Genomic DNA, 13,839 nt, shown 5'->3' with positions numbered 1-13,839 from the left:
TTGCACCGCTGTAGACTTGTGTCCGCCGGAAACAGAGACACAACATACGCTTTAAACCGAGGATCGAGCACGGTGGCCAGAATATATTCCTCTGACTTTCAAAGACTGAGCACCTTCGGATCCTGGCAAAGCATACAAAGGGCTTCATCCACAAGAGCTACATGCTTTGTGGAATCGCAATGCTTTACCAGCTCCTCCCTCACTTTCTCCAGCTGCTTCTGCAACAGCCTTATCAGGGGAATCACCTGACTTAAGCTGGCAGTGTCGAAACTGACTTCTCGTTGTCACGATCTGCCTACAGCTTATGCATTACATGCTGCTTTGCATGGCAGCTCCTGCCTTTTTGTCTTTATCATTGTATTTATATTGGCAGTACCTCCATTCACCAGAGGTGCTGCTATTGTGCCTTATTGTGTGCATTAGGGGTTAACCTTCATGTTCCAATTATCCCATGCACCTGGGTGTGGTTTTCCCTTTATATACCCTGTCACTCCCAGCATGGCTGGTTATTGTTGTCCTATTCTGATGTCATATCCTGTGTTACCTGTGGATTCTTCCTCCTGCCTTGCTCCTCTGGTTCATGCTGCTTGAAATCTGTTTATGCCCCTGCTTCCCTGCATTAGCTGTGTACCTGCTTGTTTCTGGACATTTATATTATTTCCTGCATCAGCCTGCACCTGGTAATTACCACTACTCCTGACTACCTGTTATTTATACTTGTCTGCAAATAAACACAGAGTGTTTTCACCATATTCGTGACTCCTAGCTGTACTTCTGTTTGTAACCGTGACACTCGTGTGGCAAGTTCAAACGGCTGGAGAACCTTGCACAACACGGAATTCAGTCTCCACTGCGCTTGTCTCAGGCGTATCCTCACTCCTTTGCCTATGTCGTAGGTGGCTGTGTAGGGTTGAATGGCCTTTTGCTGCTCCTCAATCCGCTGCAGCATATAGAGGGTGGAGTTCCAGCGCGTCACAACCTCTTCTTTGAGGTGACGGCAGGGCAGGTTCAGGCGTTTTTGATGGTGCTCCAGTCTTCGGTAGGCAGTGGCAGAATGGCGAAAGTGTCCCGCAATTTTGCGGGCCACCGCAAGCATATCCTGCACACCCCTGTCACTTTTAAGATAATGCTGCACCACCAAATTTATTGTGTGGGCAAAACATGGCACGTGCTGGAAATTGCCCATATGTAATGCCCGCATAATGTTACTGGCGTTGTCCGACACCACAAATCCCCAGGAGAGTCTAAGTGGGGTAAGTCACTGCGAGATGATTTCCCTCAGTTTCTCTAAGAGGTTGTCGGTGTTGTGCCTCTTACTGAAACTGGTGATGCACAACGTTGCCTGCCTTGGAACGAGCAGACGTTTCGGAGATGCTGCGACTGATGCTGCTGCTGCTGTTGCTGTGGAAGGCGATGCATCTACCCAGTGGGCTGTCACAGTCATATAGTCCTAAGTTTGCCCTGAACCACTTGTCCACATGTCCGTGGTTAAGTGGACAGTGGGTACAACAGCATTTTTCAGAGCACTGAGGACACTTTTTTGTACTTCTCTGTACAACCCGGGTATCGCCTGCCTAGTGAAGTGGAATCTAGACGGGATTTGGTACTGGGGACACAATACCTCCATAAACCGTCTAAATCCCACTCCACTGATGGCGGACACCGGACGCACGTCTAACACCAACATAGCTGTCAAGGCCGCAGTTATCCGCTTTGCCATAGGATGACTGCTGTTGTACTTCGTCCTCATGGAAAACGACTGTTGTACGGTCAATTGCTTAGTGAAAGAGGTAGCGGTCTTACAACTTCCCCTCTGGGAAGATGACCGACTCCCAGCAGCAACAGCAGCAGCGGCACTAGTAGGCGTAGCGCTGCAGGACCCTCCGGAAGAATCCCGGATTGAAGAAGACTCAGTCATACCGGTGACATGGCCTGCAGGTCTACCTCCGATCCGGATCGAGGAGGAAATTGACAAGGAGGGTGTTGCTGGTGTGGATACAACAGGACCAAGGGATTTAGGTGTCCCTGGACTACTGATGGTCCTAGCCACAGTTCCTGAACTAAACACTGAATTATGAAGGTTCCTCAGGTGACGTATAAGGGAGGATGTCCCTAGGTGGCCAAGATCCTTACCCCTGCTTATTGCAGCTTTACATAAGCTACATATGGGAATACATTTGTTGTCCGGATTGGGATAGAAATAATTCCAGACCGAAGAGGTGTATTTCTTGGTCTTCTGGCCAGGCATGACGATGGGCTTTTTCATCCCATGGACAACAACTGTTTCCCCCCCTGGTGCCTCATTTAAGCAAACCACATCAGCATCCTCCTCATCAACATCCTCCTCAGCGCCAGCTACATCAATATCCTCCTCCTGGTGTACAACATTGACACCTTCATTATCAAAATCTGGAACTGCACTGTGGGGGATCCTTCCAGTATATGCAGAGGGCGTGCTTCAAATGGTGGAAGGAGCCACCTCTTCCCGTACAGTGATGGGAAGGTCAGGCATTGCAACCACCAACACCCTTGAACTCTCCTTGGGGATTTGTGATGCCATGTCTTTAGAAGGCAGAGTTGTTTGCTGTGTTTTTGATGACAGCTTAACTCTCTTATATTTTGTAGAGGGGGGGAGGAGGAGGGCTTAGATCGTTGTGTGAAGCTTAACCACTAGTCATGAACACGGGCCAAGGCCTAAGCCGTTCCTTGCCACTCCGTGTCGTAAATGGCATATTGGCAAGTTTACATTTCTCCTCAGATGATTTTAATTTCTTTTTTTTGATCATTTTAGTGAACTTTGGCTTTTTGGATTTTACATGGCCTCTACTATGACATTGTGCATCGGCCTTGGCAGACGACGTTGATGGCATTTCATTGCCTATGTCATGACTAGTGGCAGCAGCTTCAGCATTAGGAGGAAGTGGTTCTTGATCTTTCCCTACTTTATCCTCCAAATGTTTGTTCTCCATTATATGCAGCACAAGAGAGCGTACCCCTAAACCTCACACACTCGGCAAAGCCTTTAAAAATTTGATGCGGCACAGGAGAGTACCACTGGACTGGAAATATAAGGCTGTACCACTGGACTTATACGGCAGGATCAGTGGACTTATACAGCAGTACCACTGGGCTTATACGGCAGGATCAGTGGACTTATACGGCAGTACCACTGGACTGGACTTAAGCAGCGCAGGACAGAACCACTGGACTTATGCAGTACAGGACACCACCACTGGACTTTTGCAGCATAGGACAGCACCATTGAATTTATATGGCTGTACCACTGGACTGGACTTATATGACAGTACCACTGGACTGGACTTAAGCAGCACAGGACAACACCACTGGATTTAAATGGCTGTACCACTGGACTGAACACAGGACAGCACCATTGGACTGGACTTATATGGCAGTGCCACTGGACTGGACTTAAGCAGCACAGGACAACACAGGACAGCACCACTGGAATTATGGCAGCACCACCACTGGACTGAGCAGGACAAGCGTGGAATAATATGAATCCAGATCTCGCAAGATCCGACGGCGGGATGATGACGTTTTGCCTCGTTCTGAGTTTTGCGTCGAGCGGGAATGCCTGAACAGTGCTCGGATCCGGGCTCGGATTGGCACTGTTCGGGGGTGTTCGGATTTCAAAAATCCAAACCCGCTCACCCCTATCAGAAACTGTTTGCTATTTGACTTTATTCTCCAATTCTTCATTTTTTATCCTTTTAAGGCCTCTGACAAACATCAAAAATATGATCAATCTTACCTTCCTGCCTCAATTCCTCACCAACTCCTACTCTGTACTTTTTGTAGAGTAAATTGGCATTATTATTGAAATAAACCTCTCTTATTAACTGATGTGTATTAATTGGGCTCTTGCAATTTTAATATTAAACTTTAAACTTTTACAATCCAAATCAATACTTGTCAAAGGGGTCTTTATTTTCTCTAATATTTTCCTCTACCTGAAATATATTTCAGACTTTTTCAGATGCAGGTAATGGGCATAACCTAGAAATACTTGGGTAAATGAGAGACACCAAGCATATAGAAAGCAACAGCTTCCAAACAAGTGTTACTCTTGCATTAAGTAAATAACATCCCAGCATGGTCGGGGTCATGTATAAAAATGTTGGATGAAAGGGGAATGTGATAGATGTGCATTAATTCAAATTGCAAGACAAAACAGGCAAGCAGCTGCAGATCAACTGATTGAAAATTTTGAGTCTTGGCATGAGCAAACAATAATTAATAAAACAAAACAGCCTAACAAGAATGCCAGCAGGATATCTTGTCTGGTTGCAGTGCATACTGCTCATCGCACATGAGTTCACTGGTGCAAAGAGCACAGAAAATAGACTACTGAGTAATGCAGATATCGTCAACTTAATCTTCCTTCACCATTCTTGGAACTGAATAAGGGTACATGTGGTTGCACAGTTCCTTCAGTTGGAAGGAACTGCGCAACCCTGAGTGTTTTCTAAGAGTGAAGTGTTCTGGTGTTTCCATAATTTTGTGGGGCACACATTTATGGCAAGATTTGATGCAGTAATTCCCCTTAGAAGGCAAGGTCAATCCCAATGCTACTTAATGGTACTGAGTGAACAGTTTCAATCCACACTGCAACATTTCTTTACTGAGAGTAGGGAAATTTTCAGTATGGCAACACTTCACCTTCCACAGAATATCTGGTGGTCCAGTGGTTTGTTGATCATGATACTGACATTGTTCATACATCATGCCTTGGCCTTCTCATGCACCACATCTGAACAAAATGGAAAAATATAGTGCATCCATCCTACATAATTACAGACATTGGTAGAATTAATGCCATTGCACATACAGGTTATTGCCATGTTAAGTGAATTTACATTGACTTTATATTGGTGTTTCCATTTTTTGGCCAATAACCTGTATGATCCTGTTATTGATGAAATATTTCAAGACACACTCATCACAGAAATCCTTTATTACACCCTGATGATGAACGTATTCCAATCCTTGCTTACATATCTTCTTTGTATTCTTGATGACTTTTTGATTATTTTGAAATAAAAGCTCCATAGTTCCTAACCTCAAGATCTTAACCTCAGTCCCCGCCCCCAAATAAAAAGAATAAAATGTTGAAATGAACCTTCAATTTTGAATACAAGTAAGTGTCATTATATACATGGCTGTGCTTATCAATCCAGATTAACTTTCCTCTATGCTCTCAACTATATTATATTATTGAAAAGTCTCTTTGGCAGGCACACATTTTCTCCTGGTTTGACATCAATTTATACTTCAAGACATGGTTTCTATTTCATTCAGCCTCTAAACAACTTCCAAACTTTTATTCCAACCTCAATGAATTTCCTTATTTCCTGTTAGGGCCATGCTCCTTTTTTGCCACCACAGGAAAAACCTAAGCTATGCTTGAGAGTCACTACTTCCAATATTTACAGATTATATGTTTCTTTAAAAAACACAGGATATGGACTTGTAGTTCATTCTTATAGAGAAAACCTATACAGGCATCTGGACTGCGGCAAAGTGGACCACCAGAGTGTGTATCTAAGTAATCATTTTACATATGTTACCTAAACCACTTATGCTTACAAAATATAATATTCTTTACCTGATACCAAATGTTGGGAGAAGACTTCACCTTTTACACTTAATAGTCCTAACGTATCACAGCTAAGTACTGAATCATGGTCTTTATCACTGTTTTCTGGTACCAAAGACAGCCCAAGGTCGTAGATCAGAAGTGAGCAGGATATCTGAGGGACAGGCAAAAGGTCAGGGCAGGTTGCATACAGGGGTAATCCAAAAACAGGCAGAGGTCAAAGGGCGCAGCAATTCAAGCAGGGTCCAAAATCAAGCCAAAGAGTCACAACAGGTAATCCAATCTAAGGTAGCAGAAGTACACAGGAACGTGGGAGCTGGTCAGCAATTGTGCAGGCACAGAGAACACTATAACCATCAGGGAGGCTAAGCCTTCCCTGCCTTACATACAAAAGATGACCAATGAGAATTACATGTAGCCAGCTTGCGAGAAGTTAGCCCCAGGAAAGCTTAATTAAACATAGCTTATGTGCATGTGTCTGGCTGCAACTCTTGCCCGGATGCATCTCTAATTACTGTTAGAAGAGCGTCCCGACCATTTCTTAGGAGACTGTCGGGACGACAGCACAGGAAGTGACGTCCCAGTTGTCATAAAATGTTAAAGGTAAACGCTCTCTCCAATAGCACTGCAGCTCCTATATTAGATGGCAAAGATAAAGGCAGAAAAAGGAGCGCAAATAGCTGCGGATATAATGACAAACAAAGGAGAGAAAAACATAGATATATTTCACTTTTCAGTGGTTTGTGTCAGATATATGACAACATTACCATTTGAGTTTTATCTCCACAAGTTTAATAGTTATTTTAATCAAGCAATTAAACAATTAAGAAGAATGAATAAAAAAGCCTAACAATGCAGCAGTATTCTTGACAAAGTCCCCAGTGGATGAAACGCATTGAACTGACTGCATCTTTTTGACCTATCCAGCACATCATAATAACAGGAACCACAGCCGAGAGAAGCTGCACAAACATCGTCGCAAACATACAGGAGACGTGTGCGCTGTTAAGCTCCGAAGGAACAACCTGGATACATCACCTCCTGGCCTTACGGAGACATCGAGAGGTAGGGTAAGCGGTAGTGAGGTTGAGGGAGAGGTCTACTGGACACACGTGCTGGACTGCTCACAATTGCAAAGGAGTGTAAACATTGCCACTTTTGATCTATGTTTTTCTCTCCTTTGTTTGTCATAATATCCGCAGCTATTTGCGCTCCTTCTTCTGCCTTTGTCCCAGTTGTCATGATGATGGCCAGGACGCGGCAGCTTGGGACACCGCTGTGGCTCGTGACGAAGTTAGGCTGTTCCTGTCAAATAATTTCCAGTAAATATTCATACTTCATCTGCATTCTTTTACTCCATTGAGTTTGCTTATGATCCAAACTCTACATTTAAAAGCTGAGCACATCAGAAAAGGCAAAATGAGACCGAGTTATTGTCATGTGTTGGTATTTAGCAATAGACTGTTTTAAAATTAAGTTTTAAAACTGCATATAATATCTATTAAAAAATTAATCAGCAATAGATGATTTTTACAAATGGACAAAATAATCAGAATTTTCTTCCAGTCTGATAAAGTGAAATAACACTGTCCGGTCCAAGCAATATGTTTCCAAAGCAAAAATTTTTTGCAAGCAAAAATAAATTAAATTCCAAAAGTACCACCAATAGTATGCAAGCACCATACAACTTCAATCCAGAATGCTTACAGTACATTGAACACAGTGTTTTTTTTTATACAGTGTACACAAAGGAAACAGTAAGGTCATAGGTGATTGGTTAAGGGGTCAGGACCTCACTAGAACTTGATGCCCCATAGGTAGCAAAGATTCTCTTTGTGTTTTTAGATTACAGATGGCACTCCTAGAATTCCTGTGTCTATGCCTTCAGGCTCCCGCCACTGGAGTGTTCAAGCATATTGGCTAATCATATACTTTACTACTGTATGGACAACTAATATTAAACTAACCAAATTAAATAGCCTACCAAAGCAACGTGATGCTAACAGGTAGCAATATTACTGTCTGCAACCGCTGTCTATAATAATTTGCACATAGGAATCAACCGTAAACAGCAATATTGGGTACAGAAATTGATCTTTGCTTCATATTTATCGTTGCTCATATTTTTTAATTTCAACAAGTCTGTACAAAAGTACATCATAGCACCATTTAAAGAAATAAATCTGTATTTACAGGAGACACTGAAAGACTAACCAGGTGCATCATTTTGATCTATGTGTTCTATGAACACTTTCTGAAAATCCTTTTTGCAATCCTGAAAAAATAAAATCAATATTCACATAATCGAAATTAATATTAAACTTAAAGTATTTGAGCTGAAAACACCTCTGTAAAATTCTTTGATTTTAGAAACAAAGCTGAACACAATAACGTTCATTTTAACCATTTTAAACTGAAAACTTCCAACACTTCCAATACTTTTTTAAAAGTCAGCACATTGAAAGAAAACTACCACATCATATGAGTTAATGTAATATAAATTAATTGTCCAAATAGAGGTTCTCCTGGATCTGCAATTGATTGATTTCCAATTTCACTACTTCCCATGTTGAGTATGTGTTTTTGCAGACTCACATGACCTTTGGCTTGTGACTGAATTTTGATTCTGCTTATCATTAGATGCCAAAATGATAAGTTTGACTTTGGCTTGGTTTATGAGTTTGCACTGCACTTTGGTTTCGACATGCCGCTTATGGAAACTCTGGAACTAAGACCTGGTGACCTAAGGGCAAAAGAAATGGTTGGCCTTTAATAAACAACAAAATAGACTAACCTAGACTAGTCTTAGACAAGTTCCTAATGGGCTTAAATTATACTTTTTTAAATCGAGTGATAAGAGGTACATATTACCAAATTTTTCTATGTATATGTGGTGGAGAGTTACCATTCACTTATGCCTGATACTCCAGCAAACCACATACAATACTGGTTATCAAAAATGCATTTTTCAGCCAATGTCCTGTCTGGGTTTACTTATCATTGAATAGCTTAGTGTTTGAATATCCTTTGTGTGCTCCCCCGAAGGACATGAGGATGAAATCTAATCAGCATTTTATTGCTCAGTTTTAGCAGCATCACAGTATCATATGGGCAGCACGGTGGCTAAGTGGTTAGCACTTCTGCCTTACAGCACTGGGGTCATGAGTTCAATTCCCAATCATGGCGTTATCTGTGAGGAGTTTGTATGTTCTCCCCATGTTTGTGCGGGTTTCCTCCGGGTGCTCCGGTTTCCTCCCACACTCCAAAAACATACTGGTAGGTTAATTGGCTGCTAACAAATTGACCCTAGTCTATGTGTGTGAGTGTTAGGCAATTTAGACTCTTAGCCCCGATGGGGCAGGGATTGATGTGAATGAGTTCTCTGTACAGCGCTGCGGAATTAGTGGCGCTATATAAATAAATGGTGATGATGATGATGATAGACCTACAGGTGTAAGATGGTTTTCAGGTCCTCCATTATTTTGATGTAGCAAATTAACCTAACATGTCAGTTTCATTCACCAACAATTTAATATCAATAATCAATTTTTTAAAAAAAATATATTAATGAGGCTTATATTTATTTTTTGCTAATTATAGCTCTGCATGTTTCGACACCAGATTAGACAGCTCATAAATGTCTCTAGTCTTTATGTCACCTTGACTGACAGCAGAGTCACCTTAGCAGCTACGCTCATGTGAGTCTGCTGCATTTTGTAAACAAGAGCAATACTATAGTCACAGTGCTCATTGTTGATAGCAGAGTGTGTGAGCATGGAGGTGACAGTTCCCATAGGCTCATGAAATGTATAGTTTCTATTACTGAGTAATAGTGTAGCTCCTCTCCGTTCACTAGGAAGAAGATTGGAATTGCCCAAACAATAAAATAGTTTTTAAAACTGCATAGTTTAGTAATAAAGCTATTGAATATAGACTATAATGAACAAAATGTGGATTGACTGGACTTCTTTAAACATGTTTATGGGACTGCTTTGGAACTTTCGAACCTGGATGAGTAATACTTTTTGAGGAAAAAGTAGATTCTGGATTGTACCATAAAGTCATATTGAACTGTTTTTTTTACTAGAGCTAAGGCGGAAAAATGTTGGGTTTTACACTGGTTGACCTCCTACAAGTCCTGAAATGTTGTGATTGATCAACATGTATGATGAACCCTTTGGTTGAAGCCATTACTACTGAAGGAGATGACATTGGTTGCTAAATCCAAAGGTTCACATACTTTTTTCAACAAACACAGTGAATGATAGTAATGTTTTAACTTTTATTAGGGCTTTAATTAAGATCAAATCAAATATTATTAGTTAAAATAATTCTAAAAGTTTCTCTGAGCTGTAAATTCTTATATACATATTCCATAATTCTAATGGACATTAGATATAATAATATTAGAAAGCAGATGCGTTTTAAATCCTAAACAAGGGGGGATATCTTGATACTAAAAGTCATACACAATATAGATGCCATTACAAGGAAGTATAATGTTGGACATTTGGCCTACCTCACTAGTAAATGTAATCCCTTTTACCATTGCAACTCGCTTCCCAATCTTGGTTGCTGCTTATAACGAGAGCCAGTCTCCTGACAGGCTATTATATAATTATGATTACTGATATATTTCAGAATATAACTTTAATTGCTTCTTTTACTGGGAGGCATATTAAATCTAGTGACTACATATTTGTCATTATTCATTGGTCTCATTGTATATTTCACCTTATTTACTAAACTGTGTTTTATTTTACAGTCTATGGTAGGATTTCAATTCCCTGCAATGTGCCGTTAGACATCAGGCGATGCTCATTTCCGTTGCTCATTTTCCTCTGTACCTCTACGGAGTATGAGCAAAAGTCCTTGGAGGGCCTCCGAAATGGTCGGAGGCCCTCCGACCGTTACATTTTTTGTAACTTTATATGGTAAACCACTTTTCTAGTATATTTCCTATCTCTTGAATGCTGAGCCATAATTTTTTATCACTAAGTTTAGATACCGTCTAACTATGGAATATACACACTTGTGCTTACTATTACAACCATAACACTTCTTGATTTACAGTGCTGTTATTTTAATTGTTTTCATTTTTTTATATCGTTAGATCACTACATTACATTATCGCTTGTCATTTTGCACATAATAATAAAAATATATTTGTCTTTTTTTCTCTTTTAGAAAAAAATTGCCTGGGAGATAAGTTAGCTTTTTGCCGTTTGGAATTACTGACCCGTTACTGTTCAATGCCTGCTTATAACAAGCTGTGCTGTAAATCCTGCAATTCATCTCACATTTCAAGTGACTCAATTGTTCAAAAAAATTACAGCTTTGAGAATTTTCCACCTTCAAATTCAACACTTCCAAATGTTTCTTCTACTTTGTCACCAACACCTATTTACAATATACTTGTTTCATCTATCAATGTGACTGAAAATCAGCAAGAAAATAACAGAGTAGATGTGCCATACAAAAAAAATAGGCTTGACAATGAAGTTCCCCAGTCGAACATCCTACCTCGAAGGAGGTCTATGTTTGAAAAGACAAACAACAAGAGAATTCAACAACTGATTGCAGAAAAATTACAAGAAGCAAAGAAGAAGCTACATTAATTTCATTGCTCATGTATTAATTGCATTTTTATAGGAAAAACAAAAATATATAAATGGCACTATAAACATAACTACAAACTGTCTAAGTAATTTTGACAGGATCACCACATTAGACAGTCTAATATAATTCAAAGTAAATGCACAATAACATGCTCTGGATATAGAATGGCATTTTTTAGTAATAATGGACACATAAGTCAATTGCTGTTAAATCAATGGATAACATTGCCAAATGTTTTTGGTGCTTTTTTAAATCAGAATCAGTTTGTTTACAATTACCTGTAACATTAATGGTAATTTCAGATTTCCATGTAAGGTTTCAGATCATATTGTTAAACTGTTTGTAATAATGTACAATTAGAATTTTTGCAGTAGAAAATCTATACATGGTTTGCTCTTCATTTTAAACTATTTTTTGTGTTTCACACCAAATATTTGTAGTTTTCAGGTGATAGCATTTTTAACAAAAATACATAAACACTAAAATAGGACTATTCTTATAGTAAGAATGGAACTTAGCCCTTTGTCCCACTCCTCCCTCAAAATGGATATGTTGTTGTGGAAAGTGAATTGTACACTCTTGTCTTTGACTGTCAGTTCATCTTTGTTTACACAGAAAAATATTCCAAAATTGCTGCTGCACACTGTTTTCTATGAATGTCTGCTCCACATCCCCATCACTAACTTGGCTTTGTAGGCAACAATGTATGCTAGAATCGAAATTTTAACCACTTTATATTTTTATATGACATGTTAAAAAAATAGACAAAGCATTAATTTTGTAAGTTGGTGCTAATAAAAACTGGATGCAAGTGTGGAGAAGCGATGCAAAACACGTTTACTCAGTAACAGGTACAAACAGCAATTACTGACAAGATACTTGACCCCTCCCACTAGAGTTCATGATGACGGTTCCATTGAGCTCAGGGCAAGACATACATCTACATTCTCTGATAGGAAAATAGTAAAGGAAACAAAAACATTTGACAGTGGGATAAAAAGCTTATTATTATTAATTATTATTATTATTATTATTATTATTATTATCGTATAAGGTGCCACAGTGCTCTGTAGCGGTATGGAAACCAGGACATGCATAAAACAAGGACATACCGTATTTCCCCATGTATAAGATGCACCTTTTTCCCAAAAATGTTGGGTCTAAAACCTGGGTGCATCTTATACAGGGGTAGCGGGGATGCAGGGGGGGGCAGCATTACAGGGGGAAGTGGGGGGATCGATGGGGAGCGGGGCAGCGTTACAGTGGCAACAGGGGGGATCGAGGGGGAGCGGGGCAGTGTTACAGTGGCAGCGGGGGGGGAATCCAGCAGGCGGGTGACAGGCAGAGTGGCAGTGGCGATCCAGGAGGAGGGGGACAGAGGCACAGTGGCAGCGGGGAGGGGGGGGGGGCGACAGCAGGGAGAGTGTGCTGCCTGGCTGCTCTGATCACAATCAGAGCAGCCGTCCATTACACTCTCCCTGCCTTTTTTGACAGCTACCGTAATATATATTTTTTTCTAGTTTCGGGGCCAAAATTAAGGTGCGTCTTATACATGGGAGCACCTTATACATGGGGAAATACGGTACATAAAACAAGGACAAGGCAGAGATAATAAATGCAGATATGAAAATAAAGGGTATGGAGGACCCTGCTCATTAGAAAGCTTACATTCTAAGTGGAAGAGGGCCCAGTTGAAACAAGAGGAGAGAGTGTGTCTTAGAGTGGAGATTGGGACAGCTGTGAGAGTGTATTACTGTGAATAGTATCATCAGGGATATTTAAAAAAGTGATGGATTTGTAGAGAACATCTAAAGATTTGAAGGCTGTGGGAAAGCCTGATTTGGCATGGTAGGGAATTCCATAAGTGGGGAGCAGCACGCAAGAAGTCTTGTAGACGCAAGTGAAAGGTGGCTACCAGAGACAAGCCAAGGCACACTTCAGAGGTAGATCTAAGAGGACGGGAGGGACAGTATTTTGGATATGAGATTTGAGATATATGACGGGTTGGTGTTGTTGAGGGCTTTGTGGGTATGAGTGATTAATTTGAATTGGATTCTGGAGGACACAGGGAGCCAGTGTAGTGATTTATAAAGTGGTGCAGTAGATGTGGAGCAGTGAGAGAGGAAGATCAGTCTTGCATCAGCATTTAGGATGTATTGAAGTATAGATATAGGTGTCTGGATTGCCACATAGCCGGAGGTTGCAGTAGTCAAGACGGAAGTTGATGAGAAAATGGATAAGAGTTTTGGTAGCATGTTGAGTAAGAAAAGGGGCATATTATGGCAATATTTTTAAGGTGGAATTGACATGACTGGGAGAGAGTCTGGATGTGAGGAATAAAGCAGAGGGATGAGTCAAGTGTGACACCAAGGCAGCTGGCTTAGGAGGCTGAGGAAATTGTGGTGTTATTGACAGTGAGAGTGATTTGAGGGGAGGTGGTGATTCTGGCAGGATGGAAGTTAATAGACTCTGTTTTGTATATGTTGAGCTCCAGGTAGCGTAGGGACATCCATGTGGAGATAGTTGCAAGACAGTTGGTTACACAAGATAGAACAGAAAGGTAGAGGACAGGGGAAGAAATATAGATTTGGGTGTCATCAGTA

At 40.7% G+C, this 13,839-nt stretch overlaps 1 protein-coding gene across 2 annotated transcripts in view; it reads left to right on the top strand.

Moving 5' to 3' along the window:
• Positions 1 to 12,057, top strand: part of LOC142152766 (A disintegrin and metalloproteinase with thrombospondin motifs 2-like) — a 775,540-nt gene extending 763,483 nt beyond the window's left edge. For both annotated transcript variants that reach the window (XM_075209748.1, XM_075209747.1), the window contains one exon: positions 10,805 to 12,057. In XM_075209748.1, the coding sequence (XP_075065849.1) occupies positions 10,805 to 11,235 (431 nt within the window). In that variant the 3' untranslated portion in view covers positions 11,236 to 12,057. The remainder of the gene's footprint in view (positions 1 to 10,804) is intronic.
• The last annotated feature ends 1,782 nt before the right edge of the window (positions 12,058 to 13,839 follow it).

This window comes from Mixophyes fleayi, chromosome 4 (assembly GCF_038048845.1).
Source record: "Mixophyes fleayi isolate aMixFle1 chromosome 4, aMixFle1.hap1, whole genome shotgun sequence".
NCBI lineage: Eukaryota > Metazoa > Chordata > Amphibia > Anura > Limnodynastidae > Mixophyes > Mixophyes fleayi.
Note: the sequence above shows the minus strand (reverse complement) of the source record. Positions and strands in the feature narration are given on the sequence as shown.